The sequence below is a fragment of the Lactuca virosa genome, chromosome 8 (genome assembly GCF_052849685.1).
Source record: "Lactuca virosa cultivar CGN04683 chromosome 8, Lactuca_virosa_CGN04683_v6, whole genome shotgun sequence".
NCBI lineage: Eukaryota > Viridiplantae > Streptophyta > Magnoliopsida > Asterales > Asteraceae > Lactuca > Lactuca virosa.
The window spans coordinates 7,288,377-7,311,883 of NC_136433.1; the positions used below are offsets into that span (position 1 = coordinate 7,288,377).

General features: G+C 35.6%; 2 protein-coding genes across 2 annotated transcripts; one reads left to right on the top strand and one right to left on the bottom strand.

Moving 5' to 3' along the window:
- Positions 1-679: 679 nt before the first annotated feature.
- Positions 680-3,690, top strand: LOC145129004 (O-Glycosyl hydrolases family 17 protein). The gene is made up of 4 exons (XM_079063764.1): positions 680-749; positions 1,927-2,903; positions 2,977-3,289; positions 3,559-3,690. The coding sequence occupies exons 1-4, from the start codon at positions 680-682 to the stop codon at positions 3,579-3,581; spliced, it is 1,383 nt and encodes a 460-aa protein (XP_078919890.1). The 3' UTR covers positions 3,582-3,690.
- An 11,464-nt stretch (positions 3,691-15,154) lies between these two features.
- Positions 15,155-16,974, bottom strand: LOC145130065 (uncharacterized). The gene is made up of 5 exons (XM_079064925.1): positions 16,530-16,974; positions 16,057-16,442; positions 15,692-15,887; positions 15,497-15,615; positions 15,155-15,400 (listed from the first exon to the last, which is right to left on the bottom strand). The coding sequence occupies exons 1-5, from the start codon at positions 16,972-16,974 to the stop codon at positions 15,155-15,157; spliced, it is 1,392 nt and encodes a 463-aa protein (XP_078921051.1).
- Positions 16,975-23,507: the final 6,533 nt, after the last annotated feature.

Below are 23,507 nucleotides of genomic sequence, written 5' to 3' on the forward strand. Positions count from 1 at the left end.
TATTCATTTTATTAATATTTATAAATATAAATTTTTTGATCGATATGTTAGCAACATGTTCGTTTGATTGGAAATTCTTACATATTTAATAATATTTGGTTTGTATCTTCCTTTGTATGCAACTTATTGCTACATACGTAAAACTCGTTATACTTTCCATAAAAAATCATTTGATTGACAATGTATACAACCAAAAAAATAAATGTAACTTACTCATTCATCAAGTGTACGTTAGAAAAATCTTTAAAAAAGAAATTAATAACATGTAATTACTTCGTAAAAGAATATTGCATTGTTATATATCGTCTACTCTATCTGTTTTATGTATTTTTTAGATACTTAGATACTTTTTGTATATGGCCAGTTTCCTATTAGTTTTTGTTTTTTTAAATCGTTCTAAAAATAAAATAAAAAATATCACATATACAAACACCAACACGTGTGCAAGATCTAATGTTGTGGGTAAGGTACCAATACCATACTCCTAACAAAATGCTTATAAGAAACTTGATTTGCCAAGTTGAAAGATTCAAATCCATCTTTGCCTAAAAAATACTATAATAAACCACTATTCACTTTCAGATAAAACCCATAAACAAAAGTAAAGCATCTCCTTGATGCACTCTTCTTTTATATATAGACATGACTTTTATTTTGAATCATTCAATCTTGGCCTCAAATGGAGAAACCCGTAACTTCTTTCCTACGTACTCTGTTTCCACTTTTTCTCATATTTTTCCTCGTTAAAGGTATGTAACATACCAAAGAAAATATGATTTTATATATATTTTTTCATTTACTTAGATTTTATTCTATTATCTAATACTTACATTGAATAATGTTTCATGCTTATTGTTGGATTAACTTGGAACAAATGAAGTGCTTCCAAAACTCAAATCTTAAAGATTCTAGTATCATGTAATTTTATTTTAGGAACTTTAAATCTTTTTGTGATAAATTAAAGGGTTAATCTAACAAAAACCATTTTATTTTCTATAATTACACGGAAAAGTATCTATTATAATTTAAAATTATTGTCTGCATTATTATTTTTTTACTAATTTTAACAACTAATCTAATATCTTCTTCAGTGGTTAATCTATTTAAGTAGTTTTTATATACAAATTTAAATAATTTATCCTTGTCTATTTAGAATATTCTATAAAACTTCATCATTAATTTTTCTATAAACATATTTTCTAAATATAAAAAAGTAATATAAATTTTATTTAACTCGCTATAAATTTTTATTTTATAAATGAAATATCATTAAAAGATTAGTAGAATAAATTAATTATTAATAAAAAATCAAATATTTAAAACACCTAATATTATTACAAGAATAAAATGAAATATATTAATGAAAATCTCTTAGATGTATATATACAAAACCTAAAAGTAATTTGATTGTTCAATATTTATATTGACCGTTCAATAAAAAAGAGAAAAAAGAAAATTTAAGTATACATTCCAATGAATCAATGATGTTGAATGATGATAAATAATAATCAAATAGTAATTAATTATAAATATACAGTATTTAGTTATAAAAAATTCAATTGATTTATTGGTGATTGTCTATTGTCATTTTTTGTTATTTTGATGCTAAAATAGCCATGATCTATAACTTTTTGAAACATAAATGTTTATATTATGAAATAATAAAAATCTAAAAAAACTTAATGATTTTTGTGAAAGTTTCCTATATTAAACTAACAGATTAAGTTTGTTAGCTATACCATATAGAAATTAAATATTTCCGTTTTCATCGTATTTTTTGAACTGCTAAAAATTCGATATCACGATTGTTTATTGCAAATTCATCATTTAGAAAGAGCAGTGTGTTATATTTTGATGTTCTACAAATATAATGATGAATTTGCAAAACTTGCAACTATGATGGGAAACCGTGGTCTTTTATCTCAGGAATCAAAGGGAACATCGGTGTAAACTATGGCACGGTGGCCGACAACCTACCCCCACCGGCACAAGTGGCGCGCTTCCTCCTTGATTCCACCATTATCAGTCGTGTGAAGCTCTACGACACCAACCAGGAAATCCTTCAAGCCTTTGCGCATACCGGAATCGCCATTACTGTGGCTGTCCCCAACAACTTAATCCCAAATCTTATAAATCTCAAGTTCTCCCAACAATGGCTCATAACAAATATCGCAGCTCACGTTCCAGCCACCAACATAGTCCGTATCGTCGTCGGGAACGAAGTCCTTTCCACCACGGATGACTCCGTCGTCTCTAGCCTTGTTCCGGCGATGCAGACTCTCCACGCAGCTCTAGTCGGAGAGGATCTTCACCGTAGGATCAAGATCTCCACACCACATTCATTAAGCATTCTCTCGTCTTCAAGCCCACCTTCATCTGGGAGATTTAAACAGGGAAATATCGTTCAGGTGGTCAGACAATTACTTGGTTTTTTACGAGCGACAGACTCACCATTCATGATTAATCCCTACCCATTCTTCGGATACTCCGGCAACACGCTGGATTATGCCATGTTTAGACCCAACTCCGGGGTGTTCGACGAAATGACTCAGAGAAAATACACAAACATGTTAGATGCCCAATTAGACGCTACGTATTCAGCGATGAAGCAGCTAGGTTTTGGGGAGGTGGAGATCGTTATCGCCGAGACTGGGTGGCCGTCGAGAGGCGATCCCGGCCAAATCGGTGTTGATACAGAGAGTGCTCGTGAATTCAACGGCAACCTCATCAAACATGTTATGTCAGGTCTCGGGACACCACTCATGCCCAATAGAACTTTCGAGACTTACATTTTTGCACTCTTCAACGAAGACCTAAAACCCGGCCCGACTTCGGAAAGAAACTTCGGGCTTTTCCACCCCGATATGACACCTGTTTATAACTCCGGCATCTTTAGACACAAGGTAGCCAACTCTGCATTTTGAGTTTTCATCATTCAAAGATATTAACAGGTTTTTGTGGGATTGGTTATGATAGGCCAGATCAAAGTCGCCGTCAAATTGGAATCCAGAGAGAGGAGTTCCGGTGGCGGGAAACAATGGCGGTGGCGGGAAAACATGGTGTATTCCGACAAGTGGAGCGAGTGAAGAGGTTTTACAGATGAATATTGATTATGTGTGTGGGTTAGGGTTTGATTGTCAGCCAATAAGCAAAGGTGGGAGATGCTTTTACCCTGATTCGGTTCGAGCCCATGCTGCCTACGCCATGAACGTCTATTACCAAGCTACCGGCCGCCATGACTATGATTGTGATTTTAGAAGCACCGGAGCCATAACTTCCAGCAATCCAGGTATCAATCTTTGCCTTTACTCCCCTTAAATTACCGATTATCAATTTTTATATCACTAACCTAAGTTTATATTATATGACATCGATTTTGTATAAAAGTTGCCATGTCACTTGTTTAATAGAAAATGAGAAATTTAATATTATAAGTGATACTGTTATTAGAAATGTGATAATTGATTTGTCATAGCTATGAATATATTATTTGTTTTATTTATTTAGTAGTAGATATTCTACTTTTTTCAATATGTTATTTGATTTATTTGATGTCAGGTTATGGAAGATGCAAATATTAAAGTAGTGGAACTTCAGGAAAGAAGCTTTATATTTCCAACGTTGTAATGTAGATTATAGAGCATGTGAAACTTTTAAGGATTTGTTATGCTTACAAGTTACAAGAGTGTACCCGTGTGTGCATGCCATTTTTTTTTTTTTTGTGAATTTTTTTAAAAAAATTACAAAAATAGCAAAAGAAAAAACCAAATTAGGAAAAACCAAAATTTTTTGTGTATCCAAAAGGCTTTTAGTGAACTACTCTCTCAATCGAGAATTCATAGGTTCAAGTCTCGTTGGATACATATATGGTAATTTATGAGTAGATTATTTTGTTGTTCAAAAAAAAAAAAAAAAAACATTGAACTAATTTAGAGAAATGTTACTTGTTACTAGGTTACCGTTTCCTACTTTCGTTTTAAATTGGGAAAATGATATAAAATGATAATATGGTTCTTATTCATCTACTTATTGCCAAAATTTTCATTTTTTACCCGATTTCATTAGTAACAAAAAACAAAAAAAGAAGGTAAATTTGAAAATACAAAAAACTCATTTGCTAAATAATGGTTAAAATCGACATACAAAAGAATTAGGGAAGACATCTTCTTCTTGGAGAAAACTACGACACACCGAGTCGTGAATTAAGTTATTGATATAATGAGGGACGAGACACGTATGTGAATACATCATTAATGATTGTTCTACATAAGATGTCACATAAGCAAAATCTGAAGAAACCGATCATAAGGACTAAATGTGTATAAAAACAACAACAATTGATTTTGCAAAAAAAAAATGTGTAAAACCGAGAACTTAACCTGGAGTAGCCAATTATAAAGGCTAAATGTTTAATATGGGTGTGCATGGACCGGGTTGGGTCGGTTTTGGGCTAAAACTGAACATAACCCACTAATTTCGGTTTTGAATAATATGAACCCAAACCGAAACGGAAACCGATGGGTTCGTTTCTCGGTTCCCGTTCTGGTTTCCGGTTTTTCAGGTTCGGTTCCGGGTTCTACGAGTGTAGACCACCTTGAGATAATTTAGACTTGAGAATTATCATGATATAAGCATCAATAGGTTGTAAAGTTTATATAACTGATGAGAAGGGTATAGTGTCTTTGTTAGAAACAATGTGGGACGAGACTCCTAACAAAGCTTAAAGCAAACATGTTTATATAAGAGATGAGTATAACAATTCTTTGATCAACTTGTCGATGAGGGATTGTTGCATTTTGGTTGGAAAATAAAAACTCATGGGCGCAAGGTAGTAAGATCAAACACATGACCTCACGCTTCTTTGTCCAAAGACTGCGCCACTGAACCATGCCTCCAGTTCGTTATATTTTACAGAATATATATGTGTGTATATATATATATGTGTGTGTGTGTGTGTATATATATATATATATATATATATATATATATATCCAATAATTCGGTTCGATTCGTTTCGGTTTCTTTCGGTTTCACCAAACCAAAAAAACTGAACCCACATCGAAATTTTTGGTTTTTGAAAAATCTAAACCGAAACCATCGGTTTATGCTTCGGTTTCGGTTTCTCGGCTTCGGTTTTATCGGTTTTTGTCGGTTTTTCGGTTTTCGGGTTCGGTTTTGCTCACCCCTAATGTTTACAAAACAAGAAGCTAAAGAGCTTAGTTTATAAGAAGAAAAATAAGGATTAAATGTATAGAAAATGAAAACTATATTACCCTTTTAGGTTGTTTTCCCTTTTAAATTTTGACTCAAACAAACCATTGGTTTCTTTATTGTTAACATCGGTGATCCTTTGATCTATATCCATTAGAAAAAATTCATTAGCTACATGCAAAATAATCAATATAATCAGTCTATATTTGTCTTCTTTTTTTTTTTTTTTTTAATTTCATTATAACCTAACATTAAGAATTAAGGGCCCCACCATACCCTTATGACCAAAAATTGTTGTAACCATGTTGGTGAAATAATGAAACCATGTCATCTGCTTATCCACCTTGATCGCTCCAAACGGGTGTCACTAGTAGTGGTGTCGTGGTGTGTTGTTTTATCTGTCAAATTAAGTATTGTGTTGTAACATCCCAAAACTCAATTTTTTTTATTCAAAGTATGTAGTCTTAATAAAACATAAATCTCAAATCAAGTTACCACATTAACTTTGAAAATGTCTCATCACATAATAGTACCTAAAAACATCAAAGTGCGGAAGCATAAAAGTGTTTTGAAAATCATCTCATAAACGGATAAATACTAGATAGATAAATGTTATGTCACCGAGTATGTCAAGATGTCGCAATCATGACGACTCTTTCCCCTTCTTCACACCTAACGGTCTTGTTATACAACATTAAATATCAATTGTCAGCCTAAGGCTTAGTGAGGATCACAACACTCACACATTATACAAATCATATGCAATACATGTAAGAGTACATAAATATATCATGTAAGAATTCACATATCATATATCATCTGAGTCATATAACAAATGCTAGCATAAACTTATCTACTTATTTGATCAATTCCTTAAAAGAGGATTTTCTCTAGTTGTCCAATCTACGACCAATTCCTTCCGAAAGGCATTTCTTAGTCTAAAAACCTAACATCATATCATTCTACTTATCGATTTAAAAACCTAATTAAATATATGGGTTGATTGTGTAAATCATTCATTCTTATATATGTGGGCTTGTGATCCAAGATTCCTTATGTTGGACTAAGTCCATGGGGTGACCCATGGATACTCCATGAAGGTTAAAATCCATGGAGCATAAGGAATGGGTAAAGTTATGAGTTACATGGTGTACCCTAATAGCCACCATATAAAAGAATCCCATGGCTCAAAAAATGGTGCACTAATGTGTGGATATGAGGGCTAGACGATTTCAAGGAGTGTTCCATTTCTCTCAAGTCATTCCATGTGCATTTGGTGTTGTGTGAACCATTTGAGGTGTCACACTTGGGGCACTAGGCACTCAAGCTTCATGGAGACAAGCTACATCAAACAAAGGTATGTATTCTATCCATTTGATTACCCAAGTATCAAGTATTGTATGCTAGATAGGGTAATACCTTGGAAAGTTCATAATTGCATGTATAATAGAGAAAACATAGATCCAAGGTATTTAGGGTTGCATGTACACTTAGGAGTGTTAGAATGCGCAAAACCCATCAGTGGTATCAGAGCCAAGGCTTGTTTTCTTGTTATACTTGCAAAATTAGCTGAAAAATCGAATTGTATTAGTTTAAAAGTTATGCTAATTACTTGAAAAAAATTTGATGTGAATTATCTTTGTTCATATGAGTTTATTAGATTAATAGAAAAGTTAATTGATTATGTGTTTTCAATCCATTTTAATCTAAGAGTTGATTCTAAAATGTGTTTTTGTAACTTGTCCTCAAGTTATATGAAAAGTCACATTTAAGTTTCATAAAACTCATAAAAAGTTGGCAATGGTTACAAAAATGAAGAGTCTTGTCCTCATTAAATGGTTTTATGACTCCATAAATTGTCCTCAAGTTATGGAGGTTCAAGAGTCACTTCATTAAATGATAAAATGTGTAACCTTAATTAGTTCCATAAGTTACAAAAATAAAGAAAAGTTACATTCTTTTATTAGTTTAAAGTCTTCCATAACTTGTCCTCAAGTTATGGAACTTGAAGAGTTTTTTTTTTAATTAAAACTATTTTAAACACATAAGTTATGGAATTAATTAGTTTTGAATATTTTCAAAACTTGCCCTCAAGTTTTGGAATTTGTAAAGTTTTCCCAATGAATACTTTATTTCCGAGTTAGCCCTTAGAATTTTAAAAGTTAAAATTCAACCCTTATACTTTATAGTATTATATGTTAATAATAAATATATGTATAAGATCAAGTCAGTCTTACCGTTAGTAGGCCTCATTCACGAAGCCGGTCTATAAGGGGGGTATAAGGTTACTGCCTATAAAATGGCAGTTTAATGGGTGTCCACTCACACCCACCGCTTCCTTGACTGGTGGAGGGTCGTTAGCCGAACGGGTAGGACAAGGACTATAATTCTCCCTTCATTAAAAGTATTAATGATAAATACTAAGTAACTAAACCTTTTATTAATTCCCAATCTTAGTTACTTAGGAAAATGTGAATAAGGTGCTAATCCATGAAATTACACTTTGCACTTTGTTTAAACCGTTAGTGGAGCGTGTGTGGTTAACCGGCACACTAACCTGGATTTAACAAAGTAGGCAAAGGGTAACTTAATATTTATCATAGTATCGGTGGAGCTCGTGTGGTTAACCGGCACATCGATTGAGGGGTAAATATTAAGGGTACCAAGTATATTTGCATGGTTACTTCACACCTTGTTTTGTGATCCTCGGCATCCCAGTCACAAAACCTGAAGGGCACACTCGAGATTGAAACATGCCATTGAAAAGTTCAATGAATCTCAAAAGATCTAGGAGTTTCAAATCCAATTAAAAACCTAATTACATTATTTCGTTTTTCATGGTAGAAATTGGTAAATCGTCATTTACCTACCTTCAACTATTTTATAACTCGGATTACGGCATCCCTCTTCCAGTTATAAATAGGTTGTTGGATCCTAGCCTTAATATTTCATATTGGGTGTTATATTAAGGACTTTAGATCAACTATCTTGAATATCTCCCAAAAGATGTCTAGTTCAGACATCTATGATCTTCCCAAATCTCTTGGAACTTTACATCCTCCACATCCTCCAATTATTCTCCCTAACCCACAAGTTCAAGGTCACTCAAGCCCTAATGGCAAGCAAGGTCTATGTGTGATCACATCTTAGAGATGAAGTCACATATTGACAAGTTGGGAGAGTTGGGTGTCAAAGTCTTGAGAAAGTTGGATGTTCAATCACTTTCTAAGTCACATAGTGAGTTCCTTTGGGACTACTATGAAACAGACTATGACATGAACCTTAATGATCATATCTATTTGCTTGGTGCTGCTGAATCAGCAATGATTTGGAACGATAGTGAAGCAAATTTGATTAGAAGATCAACTTCCCAAAAACTTTATGGACAGTGACAATGGTGACACTGGAAATCCAGAAAAAGCATTCTCTTCCCAATGGAAAGGGATTGGCCATAGTCAACCCGGTTGACCAAATGGTAAAGAGAAAGGCTAAGTCTGAGATAGTCCCATTACCAAAGGGTCCATATGTTTATTTTGCCAAAGGAAGGGGCGTTGATTGCAAAGCTGCCAAATTTACCTAAGGATGTTAAAGTCAATAAGTTTGACTCTACATCAGGTAGAGCCCATTATCTAACTCTGTTAAGTTCTATTGTGAGATCCTCATTACATGATGTGACTGGGTCACATGTTGATGTTTTAAGAATCAAAGAATAGAGAGAAATCTTAAAGGAAGTATATGTTGATTCTGATCGCGAAGGTGGATTTCGATCGCATCAGAATTTTGAGCAAGGAATAGATAACAACAATTTTCCATGTGGATTGTAAGGATAAGTTTTTCCGCAAAGTTTTAAAATAAAAGAAAATTGTTTAATTTTATTTATTTGAAGTATCCTTACAATGGTATTTGTGGAAAATTGTTGCTTATATGATTCCACTGATAGCAATATTGGAAAATGGATTTGATTCTTTCATTTGTGGTAGTGTCTAAATTTACCAAATCAGGAAAGTTCCTCATCGCCCAAGTTTCAATTGGACCGAAACTTGGAATCATGCAAGTTGAATAGTATGATGAATGAGAACTTTCAAGCATTGGAAAATCAAGACTAATTACTTGTTCACATGGATGTGTGAGTCAAGTGAAGGACTAAAGGGATCGAGTACACATTCTTGTGCACTAGTCATGTCCACCACAAAGCTCGTTAAGACTATTTGATTTACTAAAGTTTAGTAAATATGGTTATACTTACAAGTTTAAGTATAATTCTGAAACATTGGAAAAGTCTCAATGTATGGCAGAACGAATGAGAAGAATCAAATTAGGCAGAAAGATAAAAGTTTTCTCAAATCTGAAAGATGGGAGAGTACTTTAGTATCATGTTTTGTGATCATATTAATGATTTAAGAACCACATCACAATTGGTCTTCTAAGGACATCTTAGTGCATTTTTATGACTAAGAAGAGGAGTCATGAATTGTTGAAATGGTTAAATCAAGGAGATGAGTCATACTTCGTTTCAAAACAAGTCTTAGAGTCATACTCCAAGACTATAAGTTGAGTGGCATATCTTAAAGAAAGGTTTATAACACTTGTCAAATATAAGAGTAAAAGTGTCCTACTCTTGTACATTTAAAGTTGGTAAGTTGTGATGTTTTGGATTAAACAAAGGCCAACTAAGGCCAATTGTGTGAAGTGTTTGTCTTGATAAAGAATCCGCACTATCTCTTGAATATTTGGCAAGATAGTCTTATATGTCAAGAGGACAGTGGGCGTCTTAAAGATCCTAAAAAGAATTTCAAGAACTAATCAAGAATAAAACCTGAGGTTCTTCACTAGCACACGACTTGAGGTTTATAACCTATCATGTTGACATATTCTGTGCCCATTCCAGTTAAAGTTGGCTTTGCATAGGAGTTCTGAAAGTTCTCAATTGGTTGCATAACAACTTGGAAGCAATGGCAGGCCCTGTACTGCCAGGTGGCAAGAAGTTAAGATTGCATAAGTTCAGTCCATATGAGTTTAGATTTGTCATTATCCTTGTCTTGTGATTATGGTTTTGACGATTCACATGGATAAGAACACATACACCATAAAATCTAAGGGTCATAAGGTTTCTCTCCGATTCATGAAAATGATGGTGAGGAAATACTTCCACCAAGTAGATTTGAAGCAGATGGCAAAAGGTCTAAACAATTGAGACTATGATTACGGCATCCCTTTTCATAGTTCTGAAATTGTTTAGACACACATGCATGCTATCTAAGGAAAGGTGTATGATTTTGATAAAGTTTTATCAAAGCATCTCGTATCAGAAATTTAAACTTTGGTAAGGAAGTCAATAAAGTATTGATTTCTAGAAGTCCAGCTGATTTCTGAGTACATGTCAAAGCTAGTGGGAGCATAAGTGTTATGCTAATAATCATCATGTTAGTGGGAGCATGATAATTATTGTTAGTGTTGCAAGTTAGCAATGTTAATTATAGAAAACAAAAGTTTCAATTCGTGAGGCTGCAGGGATTGAAAAAGTTGTTTTGCTATAATTAAGGGAGAGGATATACTTCATTTCAGTTCTAAAGGCTTAGATTGAGACCTTAATCATCTTTAGTCAAGAATATATATATGAATTTCATGTTGGATTGGTTCAACTTATGGAAATTCTATATATTGCGTTCTTAAAATTCGATTATGATTACGGCATCCCTCTTCATAGTCAAATTTTGAAAACATGGCAAATAAAAATATTATAGCAAAAGACTGGTCTAGAATCATGTCTTTATGTGAGACATCATGAATCGTGTACCATTTGCTTTGGGTACAGGATCGATTGCATGTGCTATAATATTTGTCATTTTTAAATTTTTCCAAATGCCCAGAGGCATTAAGAAGGGAAAAGGTCTAGAATTGGATATGACTATAATGATTAAGCAATTGTCGAGGACAATCTGAGGTTTACCAAAGATTGGTTGCTCAGGGACAGTTGGAAGTATAGTGCTAATTTTTGGAAGGACCATATTGACATATTCTGAAAAGAGGCATCTCTTATTCAGAAGTGATAGTCAAAATGAGAATATGGAGTTGTCTCCATAGGTGGAAGTTATCTGTGTAAGATTAGAAAACTTAATGCAAGAAGCATGTCCAAAGCAATGTACTTTGAATATGAGACTTAGTTTCCATGGAGTTGATCTCCATTGGAATACCTTATAATGACTGTTGACAAGTCTTTGTGACTTTGTACATATTCGTTACAGGAGGGTCAGTGCATATAAGTTTAAAATCTAAACAGATTTCGATAAATGATAGGAATTTGAAATTCTCACATTTTTCGATAAGGATTTGGGAGTGTGAAATTAGAATCATTGAAATTATGTTCAATTGGTTTATTTCACAAAGTAAGGATCATAGACAAACATAGAGTGCATACTTGGTGTATGGCAAAACTATTGTTTAAGAAAAACATAGTGTACATGCTTGGAGCATGGGACAACTAGTGTTTTTAATTCAAGTATAAAGTTGATAAAACCGAAACAATGAATAATGAGTAATCAGTATGGTGATAAATAAAAGTGTTTATTTATATTCATAGGGTTTGATACCATATTTGATTCATTTATTCTTGTGTTTCACTTTGCATGTTTTGACTTCCAGAATAACTAAGTCGCTCTTCCTGAATGATTAAGTTATTCAAACCATCCACAGTCGGTCATATGTTGGAAGTAGATATGAATCAAGACTGTCATGGGTTGGTTTGTAGAGGTCCAAGTTGGTGGACAAAGTGGTGCTACAACACTCATGAGTGCTCATAAGTTCTGAGTATTGGATTCAACCCACGCTTATTTGAATCACTTCATGGATTTTATCACGAGTGATCATGAGACGATAATATCTTATATTCTTAAAACCTAGAGATAGGAGTTGTTACTATGAGTTGGTTATACATTGATTGCACGAAAATGCATTGGTAACTCGATGTTATAAAACGTGCCTTTGTGTATGATTCAACAAGTAGTAGAACAAGCCATATGAGTCGAAGTTTATCCATTCCTTTTACCTTCGGATTAAAAGCGATATCTGTGGGCCCCTCGATGATTTAGCGATGACACATGTGAGTGCTTGGCCAAGCCAGGACTAATTTGATTTGTTCAATCAGTCAGTCATCATAAATCGAAAATCGGGAAACAAAAAATGGACAGAGAGAATGATTATAATCCATGTCTCAGTCCATATGATATCTAGAATGGAGGAATATATGATCCCTTATCTAATGGACAAGTCATTGACAAAGGTCAGAGTTCATCGGCAAGGTCAGAGTTCGACAGAAGCTTTTGAGAGCTACGATTGCTAGTCAGGGTTTGAAGTCATACTCAATAATAGTTTTAGACTTATCCAAGTGGGAGACTGTTGGATTAATGTCTAAGTCCATAACTATAATTGGTAAGACTTGACCCGACCCGGCATGGTCCATTTGGGTTGCATGACATCATGCATTTGGATAGACTATAATGAGATATATAACACTTAAGGTTGGTTAATATATTATAAGTTCTAATATATTAATAAGGTTATTTAATTAGTATTGATCAAGAATTAATTTGGAATTAATTAAGTGATCAAAAGGAGACTAGTTAAATATATGGGTTGATTGTGTAAATCATTCATTCTTATATATGTGGGCTTGTGATCCAAGATTCCTTATGTTGGACTAAGTCCATGGGGTGACCCATGGATACTCCATGGAGGTTAAAATCCATGGAGCATAAGGAATGGGTAAAGTTATGAGTTACATGGTGTAACCCTAATAGCCACCATATAAAAGAATCCCATGGGTCAAGAAATGGTGCACTAATGTGTGGATATGAGGGCTAGACGATTTTAAGGAGTGTTCCATTTCTCTCAAGTCATTCCATGTGCATTTGGTGTTGTGTGAACCATTTGAGGTGTCACACTTGGGGCACTAGGCACTCAAGCTTCACGGAGACAAGCTACATCAAACAAAGGTATGTATTCTATCCATTTGATTACCCAAGTATCAAGTATTGTATGCTAGATAGGGTAATACCTTGGAAAGTTCATAATTGCATGTATAATAGAGAAAACATAGATCCAAGGTATTTAGGGTTGCATGTACACTTAGGAGTGTTAGAATGCGCAAAACCCATCAATTTTATCCTAAGTGTAGATATCAAATTCTGACTGAGTGTTTTGTGGGGATTATAGCCGGAGGATTTCCGAAGTAGCAGCAGACAGAGACTTCCCGCACAGATTATCAGCAGCTACTCGTTTGAGGTGAGTTACCTTCCGTTAGCGGTGGGTCTACGGCCACAATGCCAGCCCACCAGTAGGAGTTGTATGTTAGATGATTGTCTTTGTGATATCATCTAGGTTTGCTACTACCTGATATGTTATATGCTAGCATGATATATTATATGTGATAGTAGTAGAGTTCGGTTGCTAGGACCGAAGGGTAGGTCAGACACCCCAGATACGTCTGACAGTATGTGATGATATGTTTATATGCTGGCATGATATGTTATATGTGATAATAGCAGTAGGGGGTGGAATAGTCCACGAGGGTCGGTTGTTAGGACCGACGGGTAGGTCAGCACCCCAGAATGGCTTGACATGGGTAGGTCGGCACCCCAGAATGGCCGTACGGGTAGGTCGGCACCCTAGAATGGCTGTACCGGGTAGGACGGGCACCCCAGAATTTCCCGACAGTATGTATGCTATGTGATCATATGGTATGTGGTACGATGGGGGAACTCACTAAGCTTCATGCCTACAGTTTACATTTTTGGTTTCAGGTACCTCTTCAGCGAAGGGGAAGGAGCTGGCGCGGTAGCAGCACATCATACACACACGCATTGATTTTCCGCACTTGAGATATTCTGGGATTGTACTCTGACATGTTGCTATTATATGTTTTGGGTTTTCAGACGTGATACATTGATTCACAAAATGATATATTGTTACGTAGTTTTCTTATGAATGTTTTTATAATCAGTTAATTAAAATGAAATTTTTGGACTCGAAATTTGGGATGTTACAACTGTCCTCTTGGCATATGAGTTCTCTCTCTCGGAAAACCCATCTCCTCACAACGAAGACAACATTGTCACTCAGTCTATAGAAGAGATATCCAAAGGACTTATGCGGGTAGCCGATGAAAATACAAAGCTCACTATAAGGTTCAAGCTTGTCGTGAGTCTCTCGTCTTACGAAAACCTCGCAACCCCAAACCTTGATATGTGTCAACGAGGGAACCTTCCATGTCCACATTTCCTGAGGTGTTTTGGCAACCTTCTTAGTTGGGACTAGATTAAGGATATGGGCGGCAGTCTCTAAGGCATACCCCCAAAATGAGATAGGTAACGAAGCTCGACTCATCATTGAACGAACCATGTCCAACAAGGTTCGATTGCGCCTCTCAGCTACACCATTCAACTGCGGTGTCCTAGGCGGCGTCAATTGTGAAACAATTCCACATTCCTTAAGATAATCGTGGAACTCGATACTAAGATACTCACCACCTCGATCGGATAGGAGCATCTTTATCTTCCTGCCCAATTGATTCTCCACTTCTTGCTTAAACTCTTTGAACTTTTCAAAAGTTTCTGACTTATGCTTGATTAAGTAGATATACTCATATCTGTTATAATCATCGGTAAAAGTCATATAGAAGCGGTTTGCATCCCTTGTGGTGGATCTAAAGGGCCCACACACATCAGTGTGTATGAGATCCAATAATTCCTCACCCCTTTCACAAGTACCAGTGAAGGGTGATTTTTTCATCTTTCCAAGTAAACAAGACTCATACGTGTCATCGGACCTCTTCCAATGTGGCTCTGATTTGTTCGTTGATGTTAACTCCATCTGATTCATATTCAACATCTTCACTTAGTTATTCCTGATCCTCCAACACAAATTCTTCCTCATCAAGTTCTCTCAATCAAGAACTTCTACGATTTTGTAAAAACTCCTCGTCACCCATAGCTTCATTGGGCTCAACTTTATCCAACAATACATCATTTTCGACAATCCAATCTTGAGCCTCACTTGCATCTTTTGCTAAAAGTACTTCCATATCCTTAGTCTTCCTTTTCTTGTTATTTTCCATCAAATTTGCATTAAATTGAACAAAAACAAGATTGTTCAGTTTAGACGTCTCTAATCTATTTCTTTTCTTTGTATGTACCTACAAATTTAAATAAGCAAAAAAAAAGTTTGATAAATATACAAGTTTTGAATAAACTACTTAAAAATTATAATTAAAATTTAGTAAACTACCAACCCCTTCAAAAGTGCTCCAATTTCTTTCACACCCTGAAGAACTAGTTGTTAAAGAAAGTATCCTTGTAGCAATCTTTCTCAATTGTGGAGTTGAGACACCATAAGCTACCCACCAATTCGCTACAAGTTGAAAAAAACATTGTTAAATTTATTACTTTGGAATTTTATAAAATAAATACAATTTAAAATATATTACCCGAATCAAATTTGTCGTTGTTCACCTCACATCCTTTAATTGCAATTTCTCGACTAAATTTTTCTTGTTTACCCATGTAAACCGGCAACTCAACCATCACGATATGGTTTTGCAAAGAATGATCTCCCGGATATATTGTATCGACAAAATCAACAATCGCATCGGTCACATCAATATCATTTTGGATCTTCGGATTCTTATAAAGATAATATGGATTTAAAAGGTAAGCCGTCAAATGTAGGGTTGTATCAAGCCTACCTTTCATCCTTTTTCGAAATGATATCCATAATAGGCTCATATGTTTTTTTATTGTTGCCCAAATCATTAATAATTTCTTGTTTCGCATTTTGAATCTCACCATATACAAAACCCATTGATGGCTTTCGATCCGCATCAACCATCCGAAGAACTTTGACCAAAGGGGAAAAAACCTTTAAACATAATGCTACACCGGTCCAAAATGTGGCATTTACCACCGTATCATATGCGGCTTTCCATTTAACGGTGTTGCTAAGTCTACATGATTCCCATTCATCGCTTGTAAACATTTGTTTTAGTTGGGCCTTTTTATCGGCCAAACTTTGCAAAGTAAGAAATGCGGAAGCAAATCTCGTGACTCCCGGTCGCACAATATCTCTTTTCTTGGTAAAGTGTCTCATCATGGCCAAAGTTTTATGATGAGCATAAATAAACATCGTGAGTGTTTTTGCATGGTTGAGAATTTTCTTATACCTAGGTAGCCCACCAATACCTTTTAAAATAAATAAAACGTTAATACTACTATTAAAAATTAATAAAGAACACTAAATTATAAACTTAACACAATTAAAATTAATACCTTCAAGCATAAGATTGAGGGTATGTGTTGCACAAGATGTCCAAAAAATAGTTGGTCTTTTTTCCTTTAACAACTTGGCCGCTCTCATATTATTTGATGCATTGTCGGCCACAATTTGAACCACATTCTCGGGGCCAACTTCTTTGATGCAACTTTCAACATACTCATGTATGTGTTCACTTGTGTGAGCTTCATCCAATGATTCTTTAGATGACAAAAAAACGGTCCCCATCTTTGAATTAACACATAAGTTCATGATGCTCCTTTTCTTTCTATCAGACCATGCGTCCGTCATAATCGAGCATCCATTAGATTTATATTCGTCTTTGTATGGTGTCAACAAGTTTATTGTTCTTTCTACTTGTTTCTTTAAATATGTTTCTCCCATCTCATATCTAGTTGGAGGTGGTGCCCCACGTCCAAATTGGCCAACCGCCTCCAACATAATTTTGAAGCTATCCTTTTCAAAGGCATGAAAAGGAATGGCACATTCATAGGCCCATCTACAAATATATTCTTTCACATGAATCATGTGTTCCTTACGAATAACTTTTGAAACATCTTGGGGGTTGATAGATCCTAGAGGCGGTGGAGCTCCTCAACAGAGTCCAATGGGTCATGCATTCTAATATCATATCTCCTAGATCCACAAATGTTGTTTTCAAAAGAATTGGTTTTGCCATCCAGAAAGGGCTCCTCAACAGAGTCCAACGGGTCATGCATTCTAATGTCATATCTCCTAGATCTACAAATATATTCTTTCACACGAATCATGTGTTCGCACCAGAGGCGGTGGAGCTCCTTAACAGAGTCCAACGGGTCATGCATTCTAATGTCATATCTCCTAGATCCATAAATGTTGTTTTCAAAAGAATTGGTTTTGCCATCCAGAAAGGGCTAGCGGCGCAGCTTGTTGCCCGTTTGCCTTCAATCGATATGTATTGAACTATAATTAAATAAAGATTATTGACTTATTTGACATATTTTCTTGTTTGCTCTTTCCCATGTTTGAAACATCTTGGGGGTTGATAGTGTTTGGAAACCGATCCATAGGCCCAAAAGAACGTTTATCCTTCTTAGAGCCAAATGAATCTTCCATCAAATCATCATCGATGGTAATGGTTTCATTATCACTACTTCTAATATTCACTTGTGCTCTTAAAGACTCATTTTCATCTACCTTCCCCTTCTTTTTATTTTGGTTATCAAGAAGAGCATCTCTACATTTTATTTGGTCATGTTTTGTGGCCTTTGGGCATGAAGAAACATTTCCCTTAATTTGTGTAATATGTTGTTTTAGTCTATTGATTCCCCCGCCCATCTCTTTATTACATAAAATGCATTTCACTCGCTCCATTTTCTTAGGATTCACACACACTGCATATTCCCATCCATGATCATTTGATTTGCGTTTAAGATTCTCTTGAGCTGAAGTTGATCCCGTAGACGGTGTTGTTGTGGTTGATGTCATTACTTCAGTTAGAAATTTATCTAACACAAAGTGAGTTAGTGAGTCTAAAACACACACACATTGTTTTAGAAAACAAAATAATATCATATTGTCAAACAAAGTGATAAAACAAAATAACATACAATCATATTACATACTATGATACTATTAGTCTATTACACAGAAAGTGATAAAACAGAATAATATACAACTAAAACAGGAAAAAAAATACATACAAACTGTGAAATCTGAATTCTAAAACAGGGACAATCAGATACATATCCATTGCCACTTGTAAAGAAATCACGAAATAAATACACTGATACACACAAACCGACAATCTTAAGGTAAAAATGAGAAACAAGGACAGAGTTCTTGATGAAATACATAGTGATTAGTGGGAGTAACAGTAGGACATTGTGGGAGTTCTTAAATACAAAAAAACCAAGCTCTTGATGAAGAAATCTGAAATCCACAGCGAGATAGAGTAACATTGTAACAGTAGAGATATAGAAATCCAAAATCGAGTTCTTGAAGAAACAGGAAAAATGAGAAATAGGGATAGATATACAAACTTAAATAAAAAAAACTGAGTTAAGAAGAAATCCAAAATCAACACAGCGAGATACAGTGAGAGTAGGAGAGAAAGAACCTCGATCGCTAGTGGAGGATATCTCCAGTGCACAATCACGATTCACGACTCAGGAAGACAGGAAGTCAGGAACACAACATTGATATTCATTGCCTCATTGGTATTGCTATTCGCTGGTAGCCTGGTGCCCTGGTATCACGATTCGCCAGTAGAAGAGAAAGACGAGAGAGGATTAGGGAGGTCAAATTCTCGTAGAACAGATGGGGGGAACCAAATTTGGGAATGCCGCTTGTTTTTTTAGGTTTTAGGGTTGTTTTTTTCAAAGTCAAAAATAAGTTTTATTGGGTTGTCAATTTTTGCCCTCGTTGACCGACTTTGAATTTGTTGACCGAGTTTGACTTGTTGACCGAGTACCCCGAGTAAGATCGAGTTGGAGCGAGGTTGACCGAGTTTTGACCGTGTTTGACCGAGTTTTAACCGAGTTTGACTTAATCGGATTTTTTTTGCCGAGTCGACACTACTCGCCTCAGTAGATGGCCGATTCCGAGTACTCGGCCGAGCTGTCCGATTTTTGCAACACTGCCTGTATCAAGGACCCAAGAAATAGCATGTGATGAGTTATTAGATCGAATAGTGTAAATACCTGCGAAGGTGGGCTTTATCTTCCCATCCTTGATGTCTTGTAGATATTTGGGGCAACTTCGTTTCCAATGCCCTTTGTCGTGACAGTGGAAGCACTCTGCATCCTTCGGATTGGAAGAGGGAGCAGCAGAACCACCTTTGGTCCCACTAGAAGAGGATCCATCATGGGACTTTCCCTTGTGGATCTTAGAAGGAGCCTTGCTCTTCTTCCCTTTCCCATGTCCAATTGCCAAGACAGGGGCAGCAACAGTAGAAGTTGATGCAACAGACTTGCCTTTCAAACTACTCTCAGCAGTTCGCAGAAGGCGTTGGAGCTTGCTTAGAGTGACCTCCTCCTTGTTCATATGATAAGTCATACGAAACTGATCATAACAAAGAGGCAGAGAGTGTAGGATGATATCTATGGCCAACACTTCGTCGAAGTTGACATTCAACTTCAACAAGCGGTCCACAAATCTATGCATCTTTTGTAAGTGGGTCATGATGGACTCTCCATCCTTCGTCTTTGTAGTAATCATGGAGGCGATGATCTCGTACCTTTCCTGCCTCTCACTTTGATGGTACTTTTCCATCAAATCTTGGTGCATCTCATAGGGATAGTATTCCTCGTAGGATTTCTGGAGTTCGGCAGTCATGGTTGCAAGCATGATACACGACACCTTTGTCGTGTCCCTCTCATGAGCATCATATTGAGCGATTTGCTCAGGAGTAGCACTGTTGTGGTCAATCTCTTTCAGCTCCTTTTCGAGAACATACTCTTTGTCCACGTAGCGGGTGACCATGCGAATGTTGCGAATCCAATCGTTAAAATAGGATCCATCAACGATCACCATCCCACATAAGTTCATCAGGGAGAAAAGAGCAAGAAGGGTTGGAGCCAGAAGCGTTGTGGTTTGAGGTAGACATCTGAAAAAGAAAAGAGACAAAGTTTAGATTAGATAAGAATCCTCAATTTAACACCCAAATGAAAAATTAGGGCTAGGACCCAACACAATTATTTGCAATTCAGAAAAGGGATGCCGTAATCTAATTGCAAATAATTTGAATGTAGGTAAATGACGATTTACCAATTTCCACCATGAAAAACGAAAAAGAATAATAAGTCTTAAATGAATTGAAATTCCTAGATTCTTTTGAGATTCATTGAACTTTTCAATGGCATGTTTAAATCTCGATTATGCCCTTCAAGTTTTTGACTGGGATACCGAGGATCACAAACAAGGTGTGAATAACCATGCAAATGTGTTTGCTACTCTCGATGTCATTTATCACCTAATCAATGTGTCGGTTAAGCACACACGCTCCATTAATCTATGATAAACATCGAGCTACCGTTTGCCACCCTTGCTAGTCCAAAATTAATGTGTCGGTTAGCCATGCACGCTCCACTAACGACTTGGCAAGGTGCAAAGTGCAATTTCATGGACTAACATCATTTTCACATTTTTTCTAAAGTAACTAAGATTGGGAATTTATGAAAACATTTAGTTACTTTATAAAATCATTATACTTATTAATGAGTAATTAGTTTGTCCTATCATACCCGTTCGGCTAACGACCCTCCACTAGTCAAGAGTGCGGTGGGTAAGAGTGTATACCCAATGACGGTCATTTTATAGGTCGCTTCCTTAAACACCCCTTATAGACCAGCTTCGTGAATGAAGCCTACTAATGGTAAGACTGACTCGTCTTATACATATATATATTATTATTCTTTTAATATTATAGTAGTATAAGGGTGTATTTTAAACATTTCAAAATATTAGGGTTTTAATCAAATTTAAAATTTTCGAAAATTAATACCTTTTAATTTTAAAATCTTAAATATTAAAACTTTGATTTAATAATTATCCAAAATTAAAAAATTAATTTAAAATATTAAATCTTAAAGGATTATCTATTAAATTAAACAATTAATTTAACCTAATCCCTTTATCCTCTAGATTTCGAAAATTTGGGATGGGATAATTCAAAATCTTTAATTATCTACTTAACCAAGTAAAAGCATAATTACCAAAGATAACATTATCCTAATCCCTAAAATTTTGGAATCTTATCTTGGGGTGGAAGGTATTTTCGAAAACCCTAGGGTTAACCAACCCTAAAATCGAAAATATGAGGCCAAAGGAAAGGGTTCAAGAAACCCTAACAAATTTCGAAAACTAGGGTTTTGAAACCCTAATTTCGAAAATCCAAGCCCTAGGGTTTATTTTCCATAAACCCTAATTTGTCAAATTCATACTTTTGTATCAAATCTAATTGAAAATAACAACCAAAGTCTCTGATACCACTGATGGGTTTTATAAAAACAATTTTATGTGTGCATGCAACCCTAGTTTTGGATCTATGTTTTCTCTATTAGACATACAACAAATGAACACAAAAGAAAACCTAGCATGCATCTACTATTTTCGAAAATTGCAAATTAAAGATTAGAATGTATACCTTTGTTGCTATGTAGTAATAACAACTAGGTTCTTGAATTCCGTTTGCTCTTGAGAACAAGTACCACATATGTAGTACCTCTAATGGCTCACAAACACACTTGAGTGAGAGGATGACTACGAGAAAGAGGAGAGAGGGTAACTTGCTCCAAAAATCGGCTCTTCTAGGGTTTCTCCAAGGGTTGGACGAAATCCAGATCCTAAGGGGTCTATTTATACTTGAGCTAGTTAGGGTTTCAGGGTGGAAACCCTAATTCCTTAGCTTAGGGCCTAAGCAAGTCCATGGACCTCCTTTCCTTAGGCCTAGGACGAAAACTCCTAGATCCTTCTAGGATTTTCGTCCTATCCCTAATAATGGTGATCCAATGGCCCAAAGCCTCAACTATCAAATAATTACAAAACAGCCCCTGTATTTTAATCAGTTCCTTTAATCCCAAAATTAATTCCAAATTAATTTCTGATTAAACACTAATTAATAATATGATTCATAATTAATATATTATTCTTATAATATATTAATAAATCATATTTATGCCCCAATTTATCATTTTTAATAATAAATCAACCTCTCTCCTTAATAGTCATCCTGTCTAGTCACCAGTGTGAAGGCAACCTAAAAGGACCGGCACGACACAGCGCGACGTAAATAGTGAATTTACGTTAGAGCGATATTTGGCCTTAGCGATCTAAATGAAATTCGTAGAATACGTTAAACCGAGAGCGTGGATAAAAAGAACGTCTAAATCTGACTTCGTATGAGGAAGTTATGATTTTTCGTAGCGATATTTAGCCAAAACTTTCTAAATGAGAATTGAAGATCTCATCAATAGTAGTCCAACGATAAAAAGACAGACGAAAACGGAGTTCAGATGAAGGAGTTATGAATTTCGAACGGAGTTTTCCTGTCCCGGCCTACTAAAAATAATATATTAATAATATATTAAAATTAAAGTCAAAATTAGCCAACGGAGTCTAAACGAGAGTTGTAGAGCATAATCTCACCTACACGTGGATATAAAAAACGTCGAAAACGGAGTTCGTATGCGAAAGGTATGAATTTCTGAAGTTTGGGGCGCGAAACCCCAAAACTGTCAAAGTTCACGACGTGAATACAATGTTCACGACATGAACTCAGTATTTATGACTTCTGGAGCCTAACAGACGCAAGTGGTGATGACGCACCTGATGACTATTGAATTCACGACGTGAGAACTTAAAATTCACAACGTGAGAGCTGAAAAATGACCCTATAAATAGAAATCGAGGGTCAGCCGATTTTGGTTGCTCAATCTCTTCTCTTCGACTCCCGATACTCTCTCTAAGCCCTATTTTAACCCCCCAAAGCCCCGGTATCATCCCGAGACACGAAGAAAGTCCCGAAGCCCGAAGATCCCAAGAAGAAAAGAGTTTCCGAGCCGAAGCTCTGCCTGCGAGAAGCCCGGTGTGTGAAGATCTTCCAGTTTCACCGAAGAAGTACTACTCTTAGAGCCGTAGTGCTGTCCGATCATCTTCTGATCAAGTGAGTGTATAGTCCCTTTCATAAACACGATTTTAATACAAGTATTGTTTGAATGTATTAAGTATATGTTTGGTGTGAGTGTGTAGTTACTTTTTCTAACACATAAATACGAAGTATTTGCTATGAAATACGTGTTATGTGTTTATATATTATTTGTCTATTTAAAATGGGCATGAAATTGATGTTTTATACAGGTGTTAAATGATTTAAACTGTGTAAGTATTTATATCTACGAAAATGTTGGGTAGAACATGGGTAGATGGGATAGTTGGTGACTATGGAGTTAGCGCCTATTGTATAAACCTTGGCGACGATGTGACTTCGTGCCTAT

Coding starts and splice junctions, on each gene's coding strand:
- LOC145129004 (XM_079063764.1), top strand. CDS start 680: ATGGAGAAACCCGTAACTTCTTTCCTACGTACTCTGTTTCCACTTTTT. Junction 750..1,926: donor CATATTTTTCCTCGTTAAAG/GTATGTAACATA, acceptor CTTTTATCTCAG/GAATCAAAGGGAACATCGGT. Junction 2,904..2,976: donor CCGGCATCTTTAGACACAAG/GTAGCCAACTCT, acceptor TGGTTATGATAG/GCCAGATCAAAGTCGCCGTC.
- LOC145130065 (XM_079064925.1), bottom strand. CDS start 16,974: ATGTTGGAGGCGGTTGGCCAATTTGGACGTGGGGCACCACCTCCAACT. Junction 16,443..16,529: donor CCTCAATCTTATGCTTGAAG/GTATTAATTTTA, acceptor TTATTTTAAAAG/GTATTGGTGGGCTACCTAGG. Junction 15,616..15,691: donor CAACGACAAATTTGATTCGG/GTAATATATTTT, acceptor TTCAACTTGTAG/CGAATTGGTGGGTAGCTTAT.